This window comes from Carlito syrichta, unplaced genomic scaffold (genome assembly GCF_000164805.1).
Source record: "Carlito syrichta isolate Samal-C Ts95f unplaced genomic scaffold, Tarsius_syrichta-2.0.1 Scaffold309724, whole genome shotgun sequence".
NCBI classification, from domain to species: Eukaryota; Metazoa; Chordata; class Mammalia; order Primates; family Tarsiidae; genus Carlito; species Carlito syrichta.
The window spans coordinates 944,641-971,305 of record NW_007253820.1 but is presented as its reverse complement, the minus strand read 5'-3'; the positions used below and the strand labels follow the sequence as shown (position 1 = coordinate 971,305).

The window sequence follows — 26,665 nt, the reverse complement described above, 5'->3', positions numbered from 1 at the left end:
TGTTTGTGTAATTTTAAATGCTATTTTAGTAATTCAGAGGCAGAAATTATGTTGCGAGTTTATGGTCTGTAGAAATTTGACATTTGAGATTCTAAACTTTGTGTGTAGTTTTGTACATGGTTAACAAAATAAATAATATAACAGACTTAGTTAACAACTCTCAGCAACATAAAATGACCATTCTCCTGCTGCATTAGATCTTTCTGGGTAGCGGAAAATGAATTTCACCCATATTAAATATTTTGACCACTTTAAGGTAAAAATACAAACTATCTAGAAATTAGATTCAAAATGGAGAACCTGTTTCATGGCTTAGATTTTTCATTGTGGGCTAAAAGTGGGTGCCTCTGTACTAGTATTGTATTGGTTTCACCGAACTGTTGTTACTTTTTGTACCAATGAAAGTAGCTATTTGTGTATTACTGGATTTTTCATTTGATTAGCTAAAGAAAGATGTAAAAGTATAATCTAAAGTGTTCATGACGAATCTTACTCTGAGAAATATATGTTACGTAAAATAGGAATGTATTTTTTATTTTCTGGATGTTATCTAAAAAGTGAGTTTGAACTTTTACACCTAATTTACTAGGAAGGTATTCTGTAATTCATGTTGAGATAATGTATGTTTTACATTTTAAGGGGATTTATGTTACCCTAGCATTATTAGTTGTTTCTGTAAATCATTGTAAAAGCATAATGCTTTTTACTCGTTGCTATATCTTTTTCTGCAAACACTGATGTTAACATCTACTTCTGTATCTTTATTGGTAAAAATCTGTGTTTAGCATAGCTATTTATATACAGAATTTGTTACATTTTGGGCATTTTTCCTGCTTATGTATAGCTTAGAATTATAATTCATGGCTGTCTTACACCATTTCACTATGTCTTCTTTCATTTTTTCCTTAAGAAAAATGTTTTGAGAAACTTGCCTATTTAGAGGTGAAATAAAAGTGGTTAATTTAAAAATAATGGAGAATGGTTAAAAATAGAAAGCACCTTAACTGTGATAGATTTTAAGTACATGAGTATAAATTTACTTAATGTTTTAGAACAGATGTGTTTTATTAAACTAAAAATAATATCTCAAAGGTTAAGTATTATGAAAAGTGAAGTATTTCCCGTAGAATTTTAGGCACGTTTTATAAAACAGTGTGCTTGTAGTACTAGTGGGTATTTTTAAACCTTATTTTAGGGCTTTATCAAGTATACAGAGAGATAGAAAAAAAAATCTATGGAAACTTTCTAAGCTAGGCATTGCCACTAATCTATCCTGTATAGGCAGATAGCTCTAATCTGAACAGCCTAGGAAAACAGGGAAAGACTGTCCTCTAGTTTCTTACCCTTCCTGTGGGCTGTATAGTCATAGTTTAACTTTGTGGTTTGGGTGAGACAGCCTTCAACTTGTAGAATTTTCATTATGCCATCCGTGGTTTTAAATGGCAAGGGTACATGGGAACCACCATGTGGCAGTGCAGTGAGTGCTAAGTTGTGTGTTTATTCCAAACAAAAAATTCTATTTATCCAAAAAATAAATCCTAGTTTATTTTTCAGCTCATTTCTGTCTGGGCTTGTCATGGCTATTGGTATAGCTAAAACCCTCAAACACTAAAACCCATTTCTTCTTTTCTCTAGTAAGGACAGACAATAACTAATCTCCTATTTAGTAATTTTGTGTGTACTTGCATAAGATTACCGTGAAAATTGTCCTCTGTACATTAAAACAGTTCTAATTTATAGACTCATACCACATATGTTTTGTTTCTAAGCTCTAGTTATTTTAGTACTTACAGCGATGTAATCCTAAAATTCCTTGACAACTCTTTTAATATTTTGTGGGCCAGTGATTCTCAAGATAATCATGGTTGTGGTAGTTGCTACTGTTGGCAATTTGTAGTGTTTTTCAGGTTATTTTGGGGGAAGAGCACCAACAATTGTGTCTTTTATCTAGTGATCATTATTCTAGTCTCCTATACAGAATGGAGCCCACTGGTCATATACACTCTTACACTTTTTTTCCTAGTAGGAAAGCAGTTAAAGAAATTTAAAGTGTAGAAAATGACAAATGAGAAAATAAAAATAAATTCTTAATTCTATCACCTAGAGATATATCTGCTAATATCTTGTATTTTTTTCCATTCTTTTTCTATACATATGTATTTTATAGAGTTAAGGAATATAAGCAATATGGATTATTTAAAATCCTATTTTCCCTTCATTTAGCATTATATCATAATGACCTGATAGTTGAGTTTTAAAAATTAATTGTTTAAATTTATAAAATATACATTTCAGCATAAATTATAGAACGTATAAGCAAAGAAGATGACTAAAATTGCTCATTATTTTACACCCAAGAATAACTTCTGTTATAATCTGGTTTATATCTTCATATTAATTTTTCTGAGAAGACAACTTCCATATATATGTATATGTATAATATAAAATATATATGAAGAGGACCCATAAAAGGCATTTATTTATTTAAAAATTGTGTATTTATTCTTACATGTTTAAACTTCAGTCACCTTCAGAGTACTCTCTGTTTGATGCAATATACCTATCGAGATGCTTTTTCCACTGCTCAAAACAGTTTTTGAACTCGTCGATTTTTAAGTCTTTTAGTGCTTCTGCTGTTTTTTGTTTCACCTCTTCCACATCGGCAAAATGGTTCCTTTTGAGGACTTTTTCATAAGAGGAAACGAAAAAGAAGTCGCTTGGGGAAGATGGGGCGAATAGGGAGGGTGGGACATGGAGTCATGCCACTTTTGGTCAAAAACTGCTGAACACTCAGCACAGTTGTGGTCAGGTTGTTGATGTAAACCACTCTTCATGAAATGGGCAAATGTGTTGAAAGAATCTCTAAAAAAAAAATTCACTGAAGCTGAACACGGCCTCTTATGACAACACTCATTGGTACACTGATGCTGACAGGTTCCTACAGTACTTACCTAGCAGCGAAGCCTGTATGTACTACAGGGGGCCCACCCTCCAAAAGATAATCCTGACCTTTTTTTTTTTAGCTACCCCCACTCCCCATGTGTATATTTTATTTTATTTTTTTTGAGACAGGGTCTCGCTGTGTCATCTAGGCTATAGTGCAGTGGCAGCAGCACAAACCCAGTTCATTGCATCCCCAAACTCCTGGGCTCAAGTGCTTCTCCTGCCTCAGCGTCCTGAGTAGTTGCGACTACAGGTGCACACCACCATACCTGGCTAAGTTTTCTATTTTTTGTAGAGATGGGGTCTTGGTTTGTTGCCTAGACTGGTCTTGAACTCCTGGCCTCAAGCAGTTCTTCTGCCTCAGCCTCCCAAAGTGCTGGGATGACAGGCATGAACCACAACACTCGGCCAACTTCCTAATACTAAAGTTGAGATTTTCTCTTACCTCCTAAGATTCTTCAGGCATGTTTGCCTAGCTCTCACAAGCTCCATTTCCTTGTGTCCCTGAAGACCATACTGGTATTGGATGTCATCTAGCCATAGTGGACTCAGGCCTGGCTCATCAAATTTTTATTCTGAATGTAGGTATGTCTGGAACTGTACTGTTCCAGAATTGGAACATATATGGTGGACATATTCTGCTATGAGTAAGGAGTCACCAAGAAGGCTGGTCTGCAATGAAAATGGAGAATGAAGCAGATATGCAAGGAGATGGAGAATAAAGAATGTGAAGCAAATCTCGATAGCTTTCCATTCCCCCCATGAGGCCCTGCTACTCACCCTTTACCCCTCCCCCCGGTACTGTTTTCACCATCTTTTCTCCCTGACATATCTTGGTTTCCTATTACTTTCAGCTGGAGGAGCTTGACTAACTTACTGGCTTATCTTTTTTCAGTTATGACATAAATAGATATTTAACTTTTTAGTATTTCCGAATGTATTTCTGTAAAATTTAGTAGCTACATAGCTACCATTATATGTATATGTATGTATCATAAGGTCTTATTATTCCTTTAGGTCCTGATTTTTAGGGTTTTTAAATTATAAATTTATCAAGGAATATACTGGTGCTAAATTTTGAGGCTCAGACTTTTGTTCTTTGTTTAACACAAATTGCTGGGTCAAAGATCTTTGGTGGATATTGCCAAATTGCTCTCCAGAAAAATTGTATTAATGTATACCTCCATCAGCAATGTATAGGAAGGATCTCTTTTTTCACACCCTACCCCATGTTGATGTTCCTTTTCTACAAAGTCTTTTAGACCAACAGGTTTTGACAAATAATCAGGAGGCCAACAGGTTTTGACAAATAATCAGGAGGCCTATTTCCTGAACATTCCAGTTTCCCATAGCTTACCCGATGTCACCTATTTATTTTTTTAAGGCTTTGCTAAACAGGAGTAACTGTGCATCCCGCATCTACAGAGGAGCCTTCAACTTTCTGAGAGCTCTAAGTTAAAGATGACTGGCTGAACTCCCTAGCATAACAGGATGGAGAAAGAAATGGTCATCTCAGGTAGCCAGTCCACTGAATCTCTCTGGGTAAAGTAGATTGGTTTTAACAACATAGTAAATTGCCCTTCACCAAACGTCATTTGTTAAAGCAACTCTAAATGTTGTTAGTCTGGACAAAGAGGATTCTCTTAGCTTTCTTCTAATAGTAACTTTTACTTATTGAAGACTTACTGTATACCAGAGACTGCACTAAGTGCTTTATATACACCAATCTGCACACCAAACCTATGACGGAATTGCTGTTGCGGGCCCCTTTTTACAGAGGACTAGGAAATTACCTCAAGGTCACCACTGAGTGGTGATGGCTGGGGAAGGACTGCTAGAAAAACCAGGTTCCCTGACTCCTGCCTCCTCTTTCCAGTTCTTTGTTCCTTTTCATCCTTCCACGTTTTCAGCAATTCATATCCATCCTTTATGGACAACGAACCCTAGAAAAAAACATCAGCAGCAAAGGAAGCATTGACAAGGTGCTGCTGAAGTCTCCAGTCCAAAGGCAAGCACTGCCCCTGAAGGCAAGAACCTGCTGCCTGCTCCTCCACGTGTGAACTCACAGACGGTCTTGGGCCTTGGTGTGTCTGGAGAACATTTAGTTGAGGATGGAGCCTTTGTTATTAGGTTAAGTTGGCTTCTTATTTGATCATAATAGCTGCTTATCCTGGATGAGAGATGGTTTATCCTAAGAAAATAATTATAACTGGAAAACTCTCATTTGTATTACCACTGTCATACACTTGATGAATTTTTAGTGTCGGTTTTCAGGATTGAGCTAAATCACGAATGATAAATTGAGACATATGACGTCATCTTCAAGACTATGAAAAATCACCACTATTTTCTGAAAGGAAAGAAAAACAGTGTTTTCACCAGTTGAGGTCTTATGGAGTGACCCTGAGGAGTTATGCTTGGACGTTCTTCTGAATTTGCCATGCGGAAGTGTTCGTGTTGCCCAGGAGTTTGTATTGGCCACCTTTCTAGGCAACATGACACAGCTGCTTGCGACCGCTGCCTTCAATGTCAAGCCTGTAGCTGAGTGCACTAGCTTTCTAACGTGGGGCACATTACTTAACCTCAGGTATATTACTTCAGTGCCTGTTCAGTGATCTATAAACTGAAGGTAATGGTTTCTACCTCATAGGGCTTTGATGAACACAAGGATGCTATGAAGTGCTTAGCACGTCATCTGTAGGTGTACGTGTACAGTGGCTAAAAACACCTTTGTGTGTGTGTGGATGACTCCTGAGTCTCTAACCTGGTCTCTCCGTGGCACATCCCCCGTGGCACAGAGGGCACCCCGGCAGCCAAAGGGACCCCCCTGCCTTCACTGTCCCTGCTGCTTCTGAATCCTTCATCTTGCTGACTGCATTGCTTTCCACCCAGCACCTACCCCACACGCCTGGCCATCATCCTAGACTCTCTGCCACCACTCTTGTATTTTTTTTAAAGATAGCATCTCACTCTGTCACCTAGGCTGGAGTACAGTGGAGTGATTCTAGCTCATTGTAGCCTCAACCTCCGGGCCTGATGCAGTCCTCCTGCCTCCACCTCCCTAGTGGCTAGGATGATGGCCACATTTTAAAAATTTTTTGTAGAGTCTCACTTGTTGCCCAGGCTGGTCTCAAACTCCTGGCCTTAAGCCGTCTTTCTGCCTCAGGCTCTTGGGATTACTGGTGTGAGCCACAGTACCCAGCCCTACCACCACATCTAGTCAGTCACCTCTCTTCTCTTCCTAGCATCTCTCTAATCATTCCATTGATTGCTTTTCCCCACCACTACCTGAATTCAGACTTCCTTCTCTCATGAGTAAAACTACAGTGGTTTCTCCTTAAAAAGGCACTTTGTGTTCTGTGTACCTGTATGCATAAGTATTCTATTTTTCAGGATGCTTGGCTATAAAAAACTGCAAAGCTGCTAATAGCTACATGTTATTTGAGCAACTTTTCTTTCCCATGTGGTTTTGGTTTTACTACTTCCTTCTATTTGTGCTCTTATCTCATCCTGTGCACCTAAGCAAATTTAGCAGTTCATGTCTTGAAGACCTATCTTTCAGGACTGAGGAGAGGCAGCTGCGAGGAGGAAGATAGCAGGAGGGACAGCAGTGGGGTGGTTCTGCCGTGTGACTCAGCAGCTGGCGAGGCCTCTGAGGCAGAGACCTTTACTGGTCTGCTTGGAAGAGCAGTCTCCTTTGCTTTGATTCCCTGACTTTAGTATTTGAGGGTTGAAAAGGGTATTGGGTTATTTGCAACTGTGGAAGTCGTACCCATGTAAAGGAAGTATCCAGGGTAGTAAAGCCTGTTCTTAAGGAGTTGTTTGGTTCAGCAAAGGCCTTGAGGGGACCTGGGAGTACATTGAATTCAACACGTTCCAGGGTCCGTCCCGGAAATTTGACCCAGCAGCAAAACTGCTCAGTGAAACAAAGGATGGGAAGCACACCGGAGGACTTCCTCCCACCCTGCTGAAACGTGAGCCAGCAACCTTGCTCTTAAGGACTCACTTTGGAAAAAGATGTAATAACAGCTGAGAAAACAATGGGATTTTTCTTGGATTGTTTCAGGTCATGATTTGCTTGGGAAACCTTTTTTAGTGATTTGGATAATTTTGCCAGTTCTTAGTTTTGATTTTTATTAGAAACCTGGTAGGTGTCAGGTATGTTTAGAAACCAAAAGGTAAATGTAGTTACAGCTAGGCCCTAGATAAGGGTAAGAAATTGCTGTTTTTGTTTATTCTATCAGATAAGTGCTTCACGGGCTATGGAGAGTTGAGAGTTGAAAAGGGTATCCGGTGTCATCTTTGAGCTGGCACATTAGACTCCAGCCTATTCTGGGTGAGGCTTTTATGAGCAGGATTGGCTTCAAGAAGTGTGGATGCGGAGTGGCTCCGCATAATTAGCTTTGTAGTGTTTTTGTAGGAAGAGAATATGTCTTAGTTAATGTCCCCCCCCCCAACCTGGCCATTATGTACATATTTCTTTGTTTGAAAACCTTTTTTAATACTTTGAAGCATTTTCATATTTCATAGATTTACTTTAAAGTTAAGATGTTTCTAGTACTTGAGAGCCTTTTTCCTGTTTATAGTTGCGTTGGTGCTTCTCCAAGGAAGAAACATATACTTATCTTGATGTTAAAGGTAGGGGTAGGGTCGGGCTATATACGTCACTAGTGAATGGAATAGTTTAAAATACTGAGCCTTTTTTCTACTGTCAGTACTACATTTATGCTCATGTTTAACGTAAATTTTGACTGGTATTTTCAAGTTAGACACATCATATTGAAGCCAGTATACTCAGACTTGAAAGAATAAGAAGGAATTTGCAAAATCTGGTTTAATTCGGATCTGGGGATGGGAGCACATTGTAAAAATACATATGCACAGGAACCTAATCAATGCTAGAAAAACAACATATTCGTTTACGATATAATAGGATAAGCACGAGTTGGAAGCTCAAATGGAGTCCATGAGCTGTAAATACAATTTTATATTTGGCTCAAGTGGCTGCTGAACACCAAGTGGCGCAGAGTTCCTCCAAAGCATCTAGTGACCCCCGGCCTTCGAAGGAGTTTCATCACCGTCTCTGAAGAAGTCCCAGTCGTGCCTTGGACTCTTTGGCCCTTGGGAGTCATCGCTACCCAAACACAAGCGCAGGTCAGGGATTCCAACGGCCACATGTTATTGCACGGAGAGGTCTGTTCTAAGCCAGACTCTTACAGCTAAGAAGGTGTGGGATTAGCCCTTGAACAGCGGTCAGCGTTAGCATGGCCTATGAAAAGCATGTTCGGAAATTGCTCCTTAGTGATTACGCACCAACCACGAGTCACCACTCTACAGGAAAGGCAGTGGGGCAGCTTCACATTTCACACGAAGACTAGCGTCCCCTGGGCCTGGCTTGCTAGGTTAACTTTCACATAAGACTAGGGATTATTTTAATACAGACCCAGGAGAAGAAGATTTCACACCAGTCTTTTCTTCACATACAATTTGTGTAGCATTAAAATTGTTATGGGTTAATGACTAGGCCATGAAGCCAAAAAAAAAAAAAAAGCATAACTCTCCTTTGTCAAAACAGAAACATCCCTGTTTTGACTCCTGTCCAGTTTCAAACAAAACAAAACATACACACACCTTTGTTATTGCACATCTTTCACACAAACATGTGTATGTATAATATATATATATTTTAAATATGCTACACATTAAAAAAGACTATGGCACTTTATAGAATACATGTTTAACAAAGATCATTACACCACAGATGTTTGAGAACTATACAAAAACCCTTACACAATTAATGCAACATTGTTGAATTAGCACACAGGTTTAAAGAATCCATAGAATCCAAGGCACATACTTGCCTCAGACTTCACTGAGAAGTCCAGCCTGTCTTGAAACTTTAAGCACAATTGCAGGCAAAATAAACAGACTTTTCTGATAGTAGTTATGGTCCCATTTATTAGAAAAATAAGTGTGGGTTAACAATCTATTTTTAATGTACTTCCTAGCACATCCCTCATACTCAGTGGTTTTTAAACAGCTGTGTAGAAGGGTGTGATCTAGATTAGCATGGTTTTAGATGGTCCCTTCATCCCAAAGCCTAACGGAATGAAGGGTGAAAAGGACCAACATTACCTTTTTAATCCGTCTCTGCTAGAGAAATCTAGTCTCTGCTGTTTACTAAGTCAGTGTTTAGGTAGTTTTTAGTGGTTTTAGGGTTTTGTGTGTGCATGTTTTTGTCTTTTGTAGCATTCAAATTAATGAAATAGACCCTGTCAAGTGACTTAGGTCACATTTTCACTGTTATCAAGTTGATTTAGGGGACACCACCACCGTAGCCAAAGAACAAATGGTAGACATGGCTCATACTATACTCGGAGCTGGTGACAACTTGTAAGGAGACTCAGGTTGTAAATTTAGTGCTAGAAAATGGATTCTTTCTCTCACAAAAGAAAAAAAAAGAGAATCTTATGATGGTAAGGTTAAAAAATGTGTTTTTAATTAAGATTTGCCTGAAGGGAATTGCTTTATTTTTATTTATTTATTTTTAGAGACGGTCTCTCACTCTGTCACCCAGGCAGGGGAGCAGTGGCACAATCCCGGCTCTTTACTGCGGCCTCGACCTCCTTGGCTCAAGCAGTCCTCTGTCTCAGTCAAGTAGCTGGAACTACAGGCATGCATCACCACACCCGGCTAATTTTTTACAATTGTTTTTGGAGAGATGAGGTCTTGCTATGTTGCCCAGGCTGGTCTTGAACTCCTGGGATCAAGCAATCCTCCAACTTCAACCTCCCAAAGTACTGGAATTATAGGTGTAAGCCACAGCACCCAGCTGGGAATTGCTTTTAGTGAAAACTATTGCCAAGGTTTGAAAAGTTACTGTGGTGGCATAGAGACCTGGTTAGAACATTATAAATGCATAGACAGGAGCCTTGTCGGATGGCTCCCAGAGCCTCTTTCTGTGTGGCATTAGAGATACAGTTCATGTTTCCTGGGTCCTTACGCTAGGCTGCTATGAAGATTCCTGCTATGAGGATACCCGTTCCCTCTTGAAGAAAGCCATAGATTGGACACCTTGCTGACTTTGAACTTTGGTTCAAGAATGGTGAACTCCTGAAGGCTTGGCTCCATACTCCCCACCTCTCCTTCCCATAGCCCTTAATTTGTGAGATAATGTGGTTTCTGGTGTAGACCAAAGGCCAAAATCCTTCAGTGTGCCCATACCATCTCTGTATAAAGCAGTGATTTGCTTTGCATCAAGGCATGGATTTAGACTCACAGCTTTAGCATGACTCACTCAGGGCAAGGCTGTGAAGTCTGAGTCCAGTTTGTATACCTGGGGGCACTCAGCACACAATGTCTTGCCCATGGAAGGTACTTAGTGATTACGTGTTACAATTTCAAAACAAAGCCCTCAAGTGAGCAGACTCATAAACCCACAGAGACTATACTTTCAGTTCTTTTGGAAGCCTAGAGGTGCACCTCACTTGCTTACGTAGCTGAGGAGAATTTATCCTTCTGCAGTTCTGAAGCTCACATAATGCCAGAGTAGGCTGTTTCGGCTACTTTGGTCACTCTGAATACTGTCTTCCTGAATCAACGGTACTGGTAATTGATGGAAAGTAAATTAAAAGCCCCTGAATCCTCTCCATAGTGGTATTTGATTCTTTTTGTAAACACCTTGGCAGGCGCTGTGACCTTGGTCTAGCTCCTGTTTTTGCATCAACTTTCTACTCTGTGCTTTCCTGGGCATAAAGTCCTTGATGCACCTCCTCACTGGCAGCAATCTCATGCTATTTCAGTCTGCTTTCAGGATTAATACCAGTACCTGAAAAAACTTAACTCCCATGACCAGCTCCTTTTTTCCTGCCAAGAATGTGCTATTTTGCAACTGATGGGGTTTGGACAGACAGCTGACTACTACAGCGTGGTCACTAACCAGGGAGAAAGGCCTCCCACAAGTCCTCCCAGTGAGCATCTGAGTGGGCCATGGCATGGAGACCTCTGTGCCTGGAGTTAGGAAGCAGAGTGAGGTTTCCTTTGTTGGCCGAAGCACAGTCCTAACCCAGGAGAAAAGCACATGATCTCCAGAAGAAGAGAGACTGGGTGGGACTGCTGCTGGTCTGGCTGCTGGGAAGAGGAACACACTTGTCTTCACTAGCAAGATTCTGTACTTCTGTTCTCATGATTGTACAGGTCCTCATTCTCTTTGTTCAAATTCTAAAATCTCAGAGTGCCAGTTCAGTGGATCCACCTCCCCCCAGAATAAGTCTCACAGCAGGATTCCATACCACCCTGTGGCCTGTGGTCAGCTGAGCAGGAGTGTCTTGCTGTGCTGTTCATCCCCAGTTACGCTTGCAGCTTTCCGCTTGTCTCCAACTGGCACGGCTTGAGAGAACTAAGAGGAAACAAAAACAGCACCCCCAAACCCCATCCGAGGCAGAGATGCTCACAGACAAGTGGCCTCAGAGCAGAACGGCCTGCCGGTCTGGCCAGCAGTCTCTTCTGCTTCCAGAGAAGCTGCTGCCCTAACGCCCCGGTCATTCTCCTTCGTCGAGCCCCAGGGAACAAAGATGGTGTCTCCCAGAACTTTGCAGCTGCACGTCAGGGTTATGCACTGTTTTCATGTTCCATCCCTTACAACTTGCACCGCAGCCCTCACGTCTAGTAATTGGCTTAGCCGGATGTTGCTTCCATTGGTCCTGTGATGGCCTGGGGCTGTGGAATGTGACGGGTAGGTAAAGGCTAGTTCTCCACTTGACTCAAATGACGAAACTGGAGGTGGATTGTTTCACAAGATCACTCGAGGAAGGAAGTGGCATCAGCGTCTCTTCCAAACTAAAGGAGGCAGATTAGGTTTTTCCCCTCTTCAATTTCTTCCTGCACTTTGTCACTGGAGGTTGCAATCTCTGCTTGTGCGGAGAAGACAGCACAGATGAAGGTCAGGACTGTGCCCCCGATCGCGGTGTAGAAGGCCCAGCCCAAGGAGCAGTCTCCTGGCTTGTAGGCAGATGCGTAGTGTCCACAGTAGTCTATAGCCTTCTGGCAGCCCCAGCCAGCAGGGTAGAGTATCAGCCCGAGGATCAGGAAGAGACCTGCAGGTCAAAAGTGAAAGCACGTTAAGCTCTGTGGCACCATCCATAGAGCACCTGTGCACGTCTGCTGTGACTGTGACTTCATGTGTGTGGTCTGGGCAGTGGCATCTGTGCTGCAACAGAAAGTGTAAGGGCTGTTTTATGCAGCTAATCTGACCTGGTCAAGAAACATCACTTTATCAGAAATACTTTCAGCTTCCTTTGTACATGTTGGAATGTGAATTCACAAATAAATTCTCTTCTAGAAAAGCAAACTAACTTGTTACTATTTCTTCCCACAAGGCTCTTATTGCAGTGAGCATTCCCTTTTGGTCTAACGCAGAGGCTGCCAAACGAAGGCCCTCAAGCCCAATGTGGCTTCATAATAAAGTTTCACTGGAACACAACCATGGTCGTTCTGGACGTCGATGACTGCCTGCATGCTAGAGCGGCAGAGCTGAGGAGTTACTACAGATCTCATGGCCTGCAGAACTTGCAATATTTACTATCTGGCTTTTTACAGAAAGAGTTTGCCAGCCTTGGTCTGAGGGGATTCACACGGAACCATCTGATGTCAACCTGGTTAAACGCAAGACTCGGGGCTCCAAAGGAGACCAGATGCACGCTGGGACCCAGTGTTTCTGTGTTTACGTATACGTTTAGATGCAAACTTCAAACTTCATATGAATTTTCTGTCTGGATGCCTATCAGTGGGCACTCAGGAAGCTTTGCCCGTGGTGCTCACCTACCACCCTGCCATAGGAACACCCTCTTCCCTGTTCCTCACAGCTGTACCACCCGCTCTGTAACCAGCCGAGTTACTTTTCCTGCCTGGACCCACAGGGGTGGGACTGCAGCGAGGCAGCTGAGGCACAAAATGCCAGGAGTTGCTCACTGGCTTCCAGGCATCTGCCTGTGCCTGCTTCCCCAGCTTCCAGACACATGGCAGAATCTTCTCATAACAAGTCTGAATGGCAGAGGCAACCTTGGAGCCCCGGATGTATGACAGAGGCAACCCTGGAGGCCCGGATGTTACTGACTAAACTTTCTTGGGAGGAAGTCTTTAAAGACCTTTATTTCACCTGCAAGATGCTGCAAGAGGAGGGTGGCTTTATTCACATGGGAGGAAAAACCAGTTTCTCTGAAAAATGACACCTAGGTAATCAAGGATGCTAATTATGACCACAAGTTCCCGGTTTTAGAAACCTTGGAATAGCAATTCTGACCCAGTGAATTAGTCTTGGCTTTAAGCTGTTTCCTTCCCTACCTTGCCTGAAGTTCTCTGCTTCCAGGTCTTTACAGCAACCTCCCACAGGAAAATATGACTCGATTCTGTGGTGGTCTGAGGTTTGAAGGAAGATCAGGGACAGTGTTTCAGACTACTGATCACATGATCTCTGCTCATGTGTTTCAAACCACTGCTCACCATGACCTTCACCCTGTGATGGTATCTAGTTCGAAGGTGTACTAGGTGCCCTGCTAGAGCATTTTGGGAGCTGACTGTCCCCACCTCATCCCACTCTCCTACTCATATGGCCTCAGGGTCTTTCCAGCAGAGGAGGAATGGGGGAATTGAAGATTGGAGATGGGTGACTCACAAAGGAGTCTTGAACCCTGGACCTCTGCTTCTCTGTGGGTCTGGGTGTGAGAGCTGCGGGGGGGGGGCAGTGATTTGCAGCAAGGACGCATGGCCTGGGGAGTGCACAGAGCCACAGAGGAGGCCTCAGGACAGTCAGACCACAGGAGCCAGTTCCCTGGGGCTGAGGTCACCAGCAGGGCTGTGTCGGCCCTCTGGAATACAGCAGGTCCTGGCCTAGCATGGATGGCGAGAACCCAGGGAGCAGAAGGGCCCTTGATGTCTAGTGTGATCATGTGAGAGACATTGGGGCCCCATCCAGCAATACGGTGGGCCATGGCAGACTCACTAAACAAGGGGATTCAGTCAGTTGCTGGGAGTTAAGATTTTGGAGTAAGACAGAGGCTTGAAGCCGGCTTTACTCTGTGAGCTGAGTGACCTTAGATAAGTTTCTAAGTATGAGGACCTGTAAAAGGAATTTATTCCTGACTCATAAGGTGACTGTGAATGTTTGAAGTCTGTAAAGAGTATTTCTACCTTTACAACAACAAAACTGGGACACAGACCAGCAGCCTGACAGTGGGTGAAGGCCCACACGGATCCCTCCCATAATAGGCAGAAGCATCAGTCTATCAGGTTAGAATAAGCAAAGCAGCTTATTTTTAGAGGTATACTTCGGTTTTTTTTGTTTTTTATTTTTTTAGAGATGAGGTCTTGCCAAGTTGCCCAGGCTGGTCTCAAACCCATGGGCTCAAGGAATCCTCTCACCTCAGCCTCCCAAAGTGCTGGGATTATAGGCGTGAGTCTAGAGGTATACTTTGAAAGGTGTAATAATTTGGGAGAGAGGAGAACACAAGGCTGTGACTTAGTACCCCTGGGAAAATAAATGATTCTCCATCTGAACAAAGGCTTACTCATCTGGGAGCTCTGACATGCTCTGACCAGTTCCTAAGTATTTTTCTTTTACTTATTACTGCCAATCAATTTTATTATTATTTACCAAAATTACATGTGCATCTATCTGTGTCTGTGTATCCATCACATATTTTTTTTAACTTATTTTAAAATTGTGGGGTACAATTCAGGGTTAGCAATACAAATATTCATCGTGCAGGCACCCTTGTTGATGAGTTGTGCCCGTTCCTAAGTATTTCTAAGGCTATCATGAATTCTAGTTAACCCTGTGTGCATTTCACCTTGTTCCCTGGGAACTCTTGCCCAAGATGGGATGGGACTTTGACCCCTCCCCGCCCCCAGGTCCTCGGTCTTGCCTGGTGCCTGTCTCTGGGCCTCGGCCCAGGAGCAGAGGGCACTCTACAGTGTGGTGCAGTCTCTCCCAAAGCTGTGTGCAGGCCTGAGGCAAGGTAGCATTCACTGCTCTTCCCTTTAAAAGCCCAGGGTGTTCATATTCTTAGTTCCAGTGAAATATTTCATTTGTATTATATGTGGTTTAAATGTAAAAACGAGTGCATTTTAGCATACTAGGGACAGAAGACAGAAAGCAGAGAATCTGTCATATACCAGCCCTGCCACCCTATGCCAGGCTTTGGTGGCTCATAGGACACACAGAGTACCTGAATTTGACCTCTTCGGATCCCTTTGGGAAGTAGATTTAAAACAATGTAACAAATCCTCATTGTCATAGCATCAGACCCCGTTTCGCAGCACGTGCGCCCAGCCAGGAGCACTCACTGCCGGTGGGGCCCCCGTTTCTCACAGGTTGGCGTGATCCCAATGCTGCCAGCCCGCTTAGTCTTGTGGCTGCTGCTGGCTTAATCACTTCGATTTCGATAAAAAAAAAAAACCCAAAAACCCAGAAGGGTCCATGTGTATAAGCTGCTCCAAAGCCTCAGCCTGAACATGTATGCGCCCGCAGGAAAGCTCATGCGTGAAGGCAATAAAGTAGGTTGGGCTGTCTCTGCCCCACAGATGTGAAGTACGCCGAAACCACACTCTCCCACCCGTGTGGCCACATGGACAGATGTCTTGTGCCAGCTGGCAGTGGGTCTGTGGAAGGATGTCACTACTGTCCACTCTGCCCTAAGCAGTGGCCCACTGGGCCCAGCAGTCATCATGGTTGTTGCTAACACAGCTGATGCCGTGAAGATGCAAGGCCCTTATCTGACTGGGAGAAAACAGGGGGCCTTCAGGTAAGCAAAAATATTTTTTAAAAGTAACTCTTGAATTTAGATAAAGCCTCTTCTGCCAAAGGAATCCCAGAAAGTTCAGTGACTCCGGTGGCCTCGCAGGTGACTGTCGCAGTTACTCCTCCCTTCATGAGGTCCAGAGCAAGGAGCAAAGCCACTCAGCTGAGCCAGCCTGGCCCTGGTTCTCCACAGCAGTCAGGCTGAAAGCAGCTTCTTGGGGCCTGGGTCCTAACAGGCATCCATGGTCAGGCTCAAACTGCTGCATCTCAGCAGTCGCAGGAAACTGTCAATCACTGAGCATTTTTTAACCTACAAAAAATGGCCATTTCCTTATGGTTCAGCCTATAATTCTACTTAGTTATCCCGATTACTGCCCATTTTTGTTGTGGACTTTAAGCTCCACAAGGCAGGGGATTTACTTCACTGCTGTCAAGCCAGTCTTGGAATGAGGCCTGGCACACAGTAGGCCCTGCATGAAACCTCACTTGTTGAATGTCAGTGCGCTCTGCTTTGTAATAAAATGCTTCTAAACCATGGTGCCCATGAAGTAACCAGTACACGATTAGATACTAACCCGCAAGGATGAAATGTGTTAGCAAGGAAAGCAGAGCCCTTGGTGGGTTGTCCTGTTCTAGGCCTGTGAGTGCCGGGATTTAGGAGCAAACTTGGGCTCCACATTGCAGGTGGGTTTGGTGTTGGCTGCTCGTGAAATAACTAAAGTCAGTGATTTCTTAAATGGGCATGTTGGACCATTGGTGAGAGACCACAGTAAAACATCCCAGGCATGCGTGAACCTGCCATGGTTGCCCTGGCACTCGGCCTAGAGTGTACCCAGCAGCAGCCAACCTGGTTGTGGGTTATGTTCGGGGCCAAACAGAGAGTGTGTGTGCTTTGGAACAAGTTTCACATAAGAGCTGAGGCAGAAGATGGTCTACCAATCCCCCAAGTTTAGAAGACTAGATGTCTCTGAATCCAATGAGTATCTTCCTTGGTTTGTAGAGGACACCTCAAGCCTTAGGAGTGTGGGATGCTGGGAACAAGTAGCCACGTCCGAAGCACAGTGCTCAGTCCATGAACAAGTGGGAAATTCTCCATGGCTATCACAGCCTGGCCCAGCTCTTTCACTGCCTACTGGCCGACAGACTGAACTCAAGGTTTCTTGTGGGTCACCCGCCACATGTACAGGAGGTGGCCATGTTTCCCGTCTGGAAAGCGAGCTAGGCTGGCTCCTGTTCTGCGAATCACTGTATGAACAAGCGAGTCTTTGGACACCAGACTCCCACTTCCTCTCCAGACGACTTCCAGACTAAATGCGAATGACTGGCCAGACCTCAGTCTACAAGGGAAATCTTCTAAGGACAGGAGCAAAAGAAGGCCATCTACTGCCAGCAGGCTGTGGGAAGCCATGGGTGAGAGGCATGACACACACTGATTCCACCACGTGGTCATCCAGCAGCTTCTAAAGCTGGAGAGTTCACAGCAGACAACCGAAGATTTAAGCTACCTGGATAACTGTGGCCTCCAGTTAGGTAAGTCCTTGGGAGCGTCCCTGAATGCGCACCAGGCGCACTTACAAGTGGCACAGTCGGGCCACAGGAGAAGGAAGCTGTAGGGTTGCAGGGTTCCATGCCTCCAGGCCTGTGGTCCCCGACAGTTGGTCCACAATATGCATCGCCATTCTTGAAGGGGGCTCAGATTCATCCATCTGGAAATAACCTCCCTTCTCCTACCTCAAGTGTCCCCTTCATGCAAGACATCTGTCACCACTTCCTAACAGGGTTACTGTCTTTGTGCTGCCACCACCCTCTGCAGCCCTTTCATGCCTCATGTTCGTATGTGTTCATTCAGCAGCTGTTTACTCAGTCGCCTGCTAAGTGCCAGGCATTGTTCTCAGAGGCCACAGCAGCACCCTGGAAGGCAGAGCCTCTGAAGGCAGAAAAGCTTTGGCGTGTCCCATACCCAGCACACTTCCTGACATCTACTACTAGGTGCTTGTTTACTGAGTCAACATATCCTAACGAGAAGGCACAATTTTGTCTTGATATTCACCTGCTAGGTGTGTCACAACCTTGGGTAACCAAGGTCAAGAGTTCAGACTGTTTTAAAATGGCCACTGACCTATTTGAGAACACAGAAGGAAACCACCTGACTATGAAACATCCATTCCCCTTCTAACATTTCTCTGAAAAAAATGACAAGACGAATTCTCCTGGCACTGGCTAGCCCTATCTTTGTCTTTCCCGCCTGCTTCCTGCTCCCGGCTCCTCGCACTACTACCTGTAGACAGTGGGTTGGAGTCAGATCTCCACATCAAGAGATTTGCCTGTCTGCCTCTCCATGCTGGGGAGGGTACTCTCAGTCTCAGGCATCTGGCCCTGGTAAAATCTTGCTTATGACAACTGCAGGCATGGGGAGGGGGCCAAGTGTGCTTCCTTCCACCCAAGAAGAGTTTTGGGTCTGTGCCCCAGGTCCAAAAGGAACTGGCGATGGTATCAAGCTTCCTTGGCTTCCCCAGATGCCAGATGGGCCACTGAATTCACAAGGCTCCTGTCAGCCATTCAGATTCAGGGGCATGTGAACAGTGTTTATAAATAAGATAAAGAATGAATTGTAACATGAATCAGGAACTTCAGCCCAAGAATGATTGCTTTGGGTTGATTTACACCTTTGAAATCATGTTGCCTATTAAGATTTTTCCATTTTTCAGTGAAAGTTTATTCTAAAGCCCAAGCAGAATTTGGTTTTAGTAACTTAACCAGTTCTTGGGATGCTGGCTTTATTTATGCTTGAACCGTCTGGGAGGACAGAGGCCATGTTTGATTTGAGACTTAGCAGCATTTGTTAACTCCTTGACTCCTCAAATACCTAGAAATTTACAGCAGGGCTAGCACAGCCTAACCAGCATAGCACACACGTCAGCTTTTGTCATGCATGGCCCTTGACCGAGCACCTGCCATGTTGGTAGCAGGCCCCATCCTAAACACTAGAGACAACTGAAAAGACACAACCTACACCATCTCCCGGGTTCACAGGAGGTACAATAGCCTGGAAAGTTGTTGGGAGGCCAACACTTTTATTTTGCTAACACAAGGAGGACAGTGAAAATAACCATTATCTCTTATCATCATCACGTTATAAATGTATTTTAACACAAGGGTGAAGAATGTAAATGAAAATGAAGGACAGTTCTTTAAATTGAATACACTGAGCTCAATGAAATCTTAACTATGTCTTTACCTTCTCGTGCTTGTGTGGACTGTGGAAACCTTAGCACAGAGTGGACCAGCGCTCCTTCAAAGGTAGCAGATTCTGCTGGAGGGGTTCTCCTGAGGAGCGAGGGTCTGCAGAGGGCACCTGTGTTAGGGCCAGGACACCCTTCTAAGAAGCCTGTTTACTGACTGTGCAAGTAACAAGGTAAAGGGTAAGGCTCTTCTGAGTCTTCTGTCTGAGTCTAGTGCCAGACTTGCTTAGTTGCCTCTCATTTTATTTTTTAAGAGTGAGGGTCTTGCTGTGCTACCCAGGCTGGAGAGCAACGGCTATTTATAGGCGCAGTCATCTTGCACCACAGACCTGAGCTGCAGGGCTCGAGTGATCCTCCTGCTGCAGCCTCCCCAATCCCCAGTGCTGGGACTCCACCAAGAGTTTGTAGACAACTTAGCCCAGCTTTGACATTCAGCAGCCAGATTGGAACTAGAAGTCAAAGCTTCCCTGGTAATGAAAGGTTTTTGTTGAGGACCACAGTGTCTTTGCTGAGCAAATTGTATCTCCATGTCAGCTTAGTACATGATCAATAATAGTATAGGCTTTCAACCAATACCGTTTTCAGAGGGGAATGAGAGGGAAAGGGAAGAAGCTGGTTGATGTTTTCAGGTGTCAGTTTTTTTTTATAGCTTGTATTAATGCTTCTGCCATATCCCCAGAGAAATCTAGTAGGATATCCATCTTCTACTAAAAATACTCCCATGGTATATAATTGGCAAGAGAAAGCTCTCCAGGGTGGAGGGAGGGTGATATAGAACATGAACAGAATTCTTTGGAAGATAACCAGATCATAGTGGGCATAAAATGACCTTATAACCAAGGCCCCCAAAGGAAGTTTCTGTTACAATTACTCAAAATTAATGGTCATCAATTAAGAATTGATGCCCACAGGACACATAGAGAAGCAGTAAGAAAGATGCAGTTTTTCCATTGGTGAGGCCTCCCTAAATCTGTCTCAGCATGACTCCTGTTTATATGCAAATTACTTCTGCTAGCAGTTTGCAAAGCCTTAAGTCTAAAATTGTTGAAATACAGCTCAAGAAACTAATGTAGCCAGATTATTCCTTCCCATAGCTGGCGATGAAACTTTACTTCACATTAAGGGTGAGAAGCTGTCAGTCAAACTGCTTATATGCACCTGGAAGAACTTTAGGAAGTATTTTCTCCATCAGTTACTCATCTTACACACAGAAGTATGGAAGACAGAGCTCCTATTTGACTAATACCAAAGTATGTTGACAATTGAAAATAAGCTACCAAAGTAAATAAAATGCAATATGCAGTGTGTAAAAGACACTTTAAAAAAAAAGTTACTTAGCTATGAAATTTCTAGGACAGTAAGTAAATTTCATGCCTGCTAAGGTCTTTGGATGCAAATAATGTTAACTAATTCCTATAAGAACAAGGTGTCATCTTCTCCACACCAGTTCTCCGAGACTGGCCCCATCACTCACACAGCCACTCTACGTTTTGATTTGAAATTATTTAGAGATGTGGACACACATTTGTACTGATTAAGTACCAGGAGCTGCCTTTTAAAAAAAAAGATGATCGCTGGCCATTTACAAAGCTACAGGGAAGACCACATGTGATAAATGAACTTGTAAGCATGGGGGTGGTACTGGAGCACAGTTAACATGGGAGGCAGGTACCTGTGAAGTGGCTTTACAGCGTGGAAGAACACCACCTCTTCAAAATGTCAGCACTGAGCTCCTAAAACAGTGCAGACCTGCACATTCAGAGCCATGCTTCAGCAATTATTTGTTCATGTGATTTGAACATAGATCATCCATGGCTGTGCAGTGATTTATGCCTACAATTAAGTGGTTGCCATGGCAGAACCTTTCCACATTCTCATTACGTATCGATTACTATATCTGAATTTTAAGTTTGCAGTTTTATTCTAGACTTTCCAACTGCTCCTTTAAAAATAGATCACAGTCTCTAGATTTACTCAAATGCCCCCTTGGTCCACTTGCTTTTCGGCAGCAGTTTCATATCTAATGATATGGTTGAGTTCTTTGTTCCCTTTATATATATATATATATATTTTTTTTTTTTTTGCTTCTCTGGGGTACAGTTTATGAAGTGATGCCTCTAATATAGCTTGGAGCAGAAAAATCCAGAAATGGCAGCTCTGTTCAACAGCCTTCGCACATAGCAGGCATCCAGAGCTGAAGTCAGTTCTGGCCTGCCTCACTTGAACACATCTGCATTCTCTACTTACCAAGGGCCGACCAAGGACGGAGGACTAAGTGTGCCGAATCGGGGTGTTCTGAGCGAGTGGCTAGACCCGGCTTCCAGTGGAGCACCGTCCATCTGGAAGGCTGGGGCCAGGGGCCTCCAGCACCTCATTCCCAACGAGGAGGAGAAGCAGGGGATGTGTCTCACTCCCTCATGCCCTTCTTTGAGGGCACCCACCTTCTCCGAGGAAGCCAGGGGAATGTTTCAGGCGTGAAGTGATGGCAGGGCTCTGGAGTCCGGGAACTCCACCCTCTACCTGAGCCTCCTGGCCCTCTCTGGTTCCCCTCAGTGGCTGACCCAGTCTTTCTGGCTTGGGGGTACACAGGGGGACATGCAGTCAGTCACAGTGGAGGCTGGGGCTGGGAGGGGTGTGATCATTACCTCCTTTTTCTCCTGTGAAAAGCGAGAAAATCCTCATCCTGGACTTTCCCACATCCTGACGGGTGACAGAGCAGCCCTGCAAGCGGCAAGGCGGGACATTTGCTCGCCTTCTCTCGGCGGCCTCTTCTTCCATTCCCCTTCCCCTAGGCTGTCCTCTTCCACCTCAGTCCATCACACATCCCGCAACACGAGCCGGCACACACCAGGCCCGCTGCCACACCAAGGGCAGTTCTCACCATGGCCTCCCCGCCCACGGCCATCTGTGGTTGGACACCCCGGCTGGATGGAGACCCCCAGGGGCAGACCGCGCGAGAGGCGTGGAGTGTGAGAGCCAGCAGGACCAAAGGGGAGATGGGAAACGGCAGGCAGCCAGGCCCACGCCCCAGCCAGACTGGCCCTCGCGAGTCCCCGCGGAGCAGGCCCCGCCAGCACCAGGGAGCCAAAGCCTGAGCTCATTGTTAATGGCTTCGGTCCCAAACCTGAGTCACTGGGGATTCCATGGGCTTCTCGGAGAGTCCCACATGCATTTCCCAAGACAGACTGCTTGATGCTGTCATGGAAAACCTGGATCTTTGCATCCCACAGTTTCACTGTGGATTACATCCAGGTCACAACCTAAGGAAGACAGCCGGCAGAAGGCCAGCCCTGCTGGCTGACGACCCGCTTCTGCAACGAGTCCCAGAGGGGTATCGCTGATGTGTTTCTGGCTCGCAGGTCCTGGACAGGTTCTCAGCTGGTGAAGACCAGTCAGCCTGGGATTCGTTCTGCAGGGGACTCTGAGATGACACCTGCAGCCAAGACTCCACGGCCAGGAGCTACTCTCGGGCGGCAGAGGAATGGGGAGCGAGAGCGGGAGGAGGGAGGTCTCTGCTGTCCTGCCAATTCGACTGCTGTCTTCTGCTTTTTGAGAAAATGATCTGAGGACACCCCTGGTCACACCGAAGCCACAGGTCTGCTCTACTCTGCAGCCCTGATGAAGGATATTAAGGGCCAGGGGATGGCCTAGACAATGTATTCATGTTTGATTTGAACAGAATAGGGTCAGCAATTCTGAGAAACATAAAAAATATAATTGGCTGGGCACAGTGGCTCACATCTGTAATTTCAGCACTTAGGGAGGCTGAGGTGAGAAAACTGCTTCAGCCCAGGAGTTTGAGACCAGCCTGGGCACCACAGCAAGACCTCATCTACAAAAAATTTAAAAAATTAGCCAGGCATGGTGGCACGTGCCTGTAGTCCTAGCTATTCAGGAGGCTGAGGCAGGAGGAATGCTAGAGCCCAGGAGTTTGAGGCTGTGTGAGCTGTGATCATGCCACTGCACTCCACCCTGGATGACAGCAAGACCCCAACCCAAAATAAAAAATTTTTAAAAATCAGAATATCAAGATTTTGATGATTTACAGTGTTTTTTAATAGACAAGGCTATACAAACCTGTGGCCTACATCCTTTAAAATTAAGTATAGTGAAGAAGTATGCTTCTATTTTTCATCCAGTCACATTTTAAAAAATGTTTCTTTTGCCAAAATACAAGTTGATAGAACGAACACAGCCTGAGTCCATTTCTAAAAGCTTTTGCTGCTCTGGCAGCAGCCTCCTCTCTCGCTATTTGTTTCAGGGTGGAAGGATCCAGGCTGAGAGGTGTGGGGGAGAAGACGGACGCTCACAGCTGCACTGTCCTTGCCGAGGCTGGCCAGCAGAAGGGAAGCAGGCCGGCTGCTGCGTACACGGCTTGAGAACCTTCTCGGCCACAGGCGAAGGGCGCAGCTGCCATTTATCCTGGTGTGGACTGCATGGTGTAGACCTCCGACAGGAGATAAGGAGGCTGCCAGGCATCCCTTGCGGATGTGGCCCCTGAGCACGGATGGGGGAGTCTGTCTTCCCCATGCTTTCTTCTTTGGGGAGCTGCGAGGCTGGAAGGAGGAAAGAAACCACTTCCTTCCTATACCCAGTGCTCAGCCTTGGAGCATGGCCCTGGCCAACAGTCACACTGACAGGACCCTCTGCCCCCAGCAACTTAACATTTTGAGAAATTTCAGGATTTCTGAGATGCTGCAACAATGCGTAGGGAGAGTTAACCCAGACAGCGACAAGACAGGTGGCCAGCAACCCCAGTGGGAGTTTCCCCCCTCCTCCTTCTCAGCCTTTGTCCCAGAGGCCTTAGGCAGAGAGAAAGGAAAAGAGAAAAGTCACTGGTGTGCATGAATAGCACCTCAGACATGGATGGACCTCTGTGTAGAATGAACACCGGTGCCATATGTGGTACACACAGAACACCAGGAGGCGTGCTAGGCTGACCATGGTCCCAGAGGTGGGATTCACTGAGCAGACACTACTAGAAGCTGCCCATACCAGTCTGGCAGGACACCTGTGCTTTGCTTCTGAATGGCCGTGCGGCATGGGTTGGTGCTAAAGCCCAAGATGCTCTACCTCACCCCTGGCTGCAGGCGGCTTTTAGAAGGCAGTCCAGTCAAGCTTCTCAGGAGGGAAGGCACTCCCGCAAGGCCAGTCCAGCAGTCCTGCCTGCACGCTGGCATGTGGATAAGACCGGCAGCCAAGGCCGGGACCATCAAGGACGTGCAGGTACAGCAGAGTGAGGGACACTCAACTTCCACACATCCACTTCATTTTGTCTCTTCAAAAACTTCTCACAACGGCTTTAAGATGTGCATGTGCTGCATCTCAGGAGAGCAGAACAAGGGATTTCTCTGACAGAAAGTGATGGATATTGGAACCATCACCTTTAACATTTCTGGGTGGGGAAAGGCCCAGCTGAAGGCCACAGACTTCAGAAGGGAATCAGAAGGGGGCAGTGAGCTCACGATCAAAACTCTAAGGTAAAAAAAATCTAGAGTAAGGTCATGTTTTCCAGCCTCCCTGTTTTTCAGAAGGGGGATGCTGAGACCCTGAGAGGTGGCACACGATCTCAAGGGAAACTGCCATTCAGGAGCAAAGCTGAAAACAGAATCCTGGCCCCAGATTCCTCGAGTGCCTGGGTCCCGCGTGGGATGGCCGCTTCTGGCAGATCCAGAGAGGTGAGAGGTGGGAGGTGTCGCTGTGGGCCGGGATGGGCCCTGGGGCGTGGATAGAGTACGTCCCCATGAGGCAGATCAGAAGAGAGCAGTGGGTCCTTATCACCTCTCTTGGCCCAGTGTCCCTGTCCCCCACCCCCCACAGGGGCCCCCTAAGATTTGAGGAACAGAAAACATCTTAGCTGTTTGGGAAAAAACCCGCCATCTGGTCTGTGTGTTTGGAAGTCAGCCCTGCCGAGCTGTGGAGTTTCTGAGGTCAATTAGAGTTAACTCATCTTAGGTCTGTGTCTCATGGCCCAACACAGGCTGTGCGCGTCTCACTGTGGAGGTCCTGAGCAGGCAGCTTTAGAGCTCACTGGGGATGAACTGTCAGAGCTCAGATGAATGGACATCTTGGCTAAGGAGCGAATGCTTGTTTTCTGAATATCAAGTCAAGAGTCTGTTCCTCGCTTCCTTGCAGATGCCTCCACACTCAGCTGTGTATGTCTCTATGTGTGAATGTGTGTGTGTGTGTGTGTGTCTGTATTTCTTTTTCTTGAATTGGAATCTCGCCCTGTCGTTCAGGCTGGAGTGCAGTGGCACACTCATGGCCACCCCAGCGTCGACCTGCTGGGCTCCGGCGATCCTTCTGCCTTAGCCTTCCAGGTGGCCAGAACTACAGGCACACGGTATCATGCCCAGCTAATTTTTAATTTATTGTAGAGACGAAGTCTCACCAAGTTGCCGGGGCTGGTCTCGAACCTGCAGGCTCAGGCAATTCACTCGCCTTGGCCTCCCAAAGTGCTGGGATTACAGGCTGAACCACTGAGCATGGCTATGTGTGTGTATTTCTGCCACCCAGAACGAGAAACCTGAGCCTAGACAGACTTCTACCCCTGGGTTCAGGACCCACCTTCACACCCCCATGGAAGCCCGTGAAGTAGCTCATGGGAACACTGCAGAGAGCTTATACTTTTCTTTCCACCCGTTTCTAACAAGCTCATTAGTGAGGAATTCCCAGAAAGTAGAGGACTTCGCATGCACTTTCTGGTCTGAGTGCACAGAACATTCTGGGGCTCTAGGAGACAGGCAGCTTGAACCAGGACATCGTTAAACATAGAGCAGCTGATACTAATCCCTCCCCCCCAAGCTGAGATCATCTGGGGCTGAGAGGGGGTGGGCCACCGCCTCACTGCTACTCCCACCCTTCTCAGCCTGGAGGCCTGCTGTCGGTGGGATTGTCTCCCCAAGTCCTGGGAGCTGACCCTGCGGACTGCATGCTCTTCATTTAAAAGGAACAGCAAAAGGTTGGCATACTTAAACCAAAGCCAACTACCTAGACCCCGGGAAATAAGCAATGAGAAGACCACGTGTGGAGGAGCAGAACAGCATCATGTCTCCCTGTGGATGACAGCCAGCAGAGGAACCAGAGCCACCAGAAGATGGTCTTCTCCCAAGCTGGCAGGAGGTGAATGCAGGAGCCCCAGGCCCGAGAACCTTGTCAGCCCCTCCCTCTGCACCCACCTGCGATTCCTTGCAGCAGCCCGCAGACGTTGAAGATGCTCTTCTTCATGATGCTCTGCACACACATGGTGAAGACGGAAACCAAGGCCACCGTGCAGAGGATGAAGATGCCCATGGCCAGGAAGATGGCGGTGGCCTGCCAGAAGCCGCTGGCGATCTCACTGAAGCTCTCGGCGTAGGGCCCACACAGTGTGTCCCGCTGCAGGTGCTGCACCCCGGGGTTGCGGATGCAGCGTGCGTAGATGCCCAGGGTGGGGTGCGGTGGCTCCGAGGGACCCCCAGCCACGCCACTGCGGCTCCTGGCCTTCCCGACCAGCCAGTCTGCACTCATGAAGGCGATGAGCTCGGCAAACGCCACCACAATACTCAGGAGGGTCCAGAGCATCGAGCGACAGGTCACGATGACATGACACATATTGAAGTTCAAGGCGAAACAGGAGCCAGAGTCCACAGGGTTAATCAAAGGAAGTCGGTGGGGAGGAGGCTCTGGCCTGGGAGGACGTCGT

General features: G+C 45.8%; 1 protein-coding gene across 2 annotated transcripts; it reads right to left on the bottom strand.

Annotated features, from left to right (window-relative positions):
• Positions 1–11,660: 11,660 nt before the first annotated feature.
• On the bottom strand, positions 11,661–26,644 carry LHFPL2 (LHFPL tetraspan subfamily member 2). Of its 2 annotated transcripts, none has more exons than XM_008067630.2 (2): positions 26,160–26,644; positions 11,661–12,038 (listed from the first exon to the last, which is right to left on the bottom strand). In XM_008067630.2, the coding sequence occupies exons 1-2, from the start codon at positions 26,572–26,574 to the stop codon at positions 11,782–11,784; spliced, it is 672 nt and encodes a 223-aa protein (XP_008065821.1). In that variant the 5' UTR covers positions 26,575–26,644; the 3' UTR covers positions 11,661–11,781. The 2 variants fall into 2 exon arrangements, with proteins under 2 accessions (XP_008065821.1, XP_021573067.1); XM_021717392.1 differs by lacking the exon at positions 11,661–12,038 and adding an exon at positions 23,014–23,537.
• Positions 26,645–26,665: the final 21 nt, after the last annotated feature.

Coding starts and splice junctions, on each gene's coding strand:
- LHFPL2 (XM_021717392.1), bottom strand. CDS start 26,574: ATGTGTCATGTCATCGTGACCTGTCGCTCGATGCTCTGGACCCTCCTG. Junction 23,538..26,159: donor GCTGCTGCAAGGAATCGCAG/GTGGGTGCAGAG, acceptor TCCTCCTTCCAG/CCTCGCAGCTCCCCAAAGAA.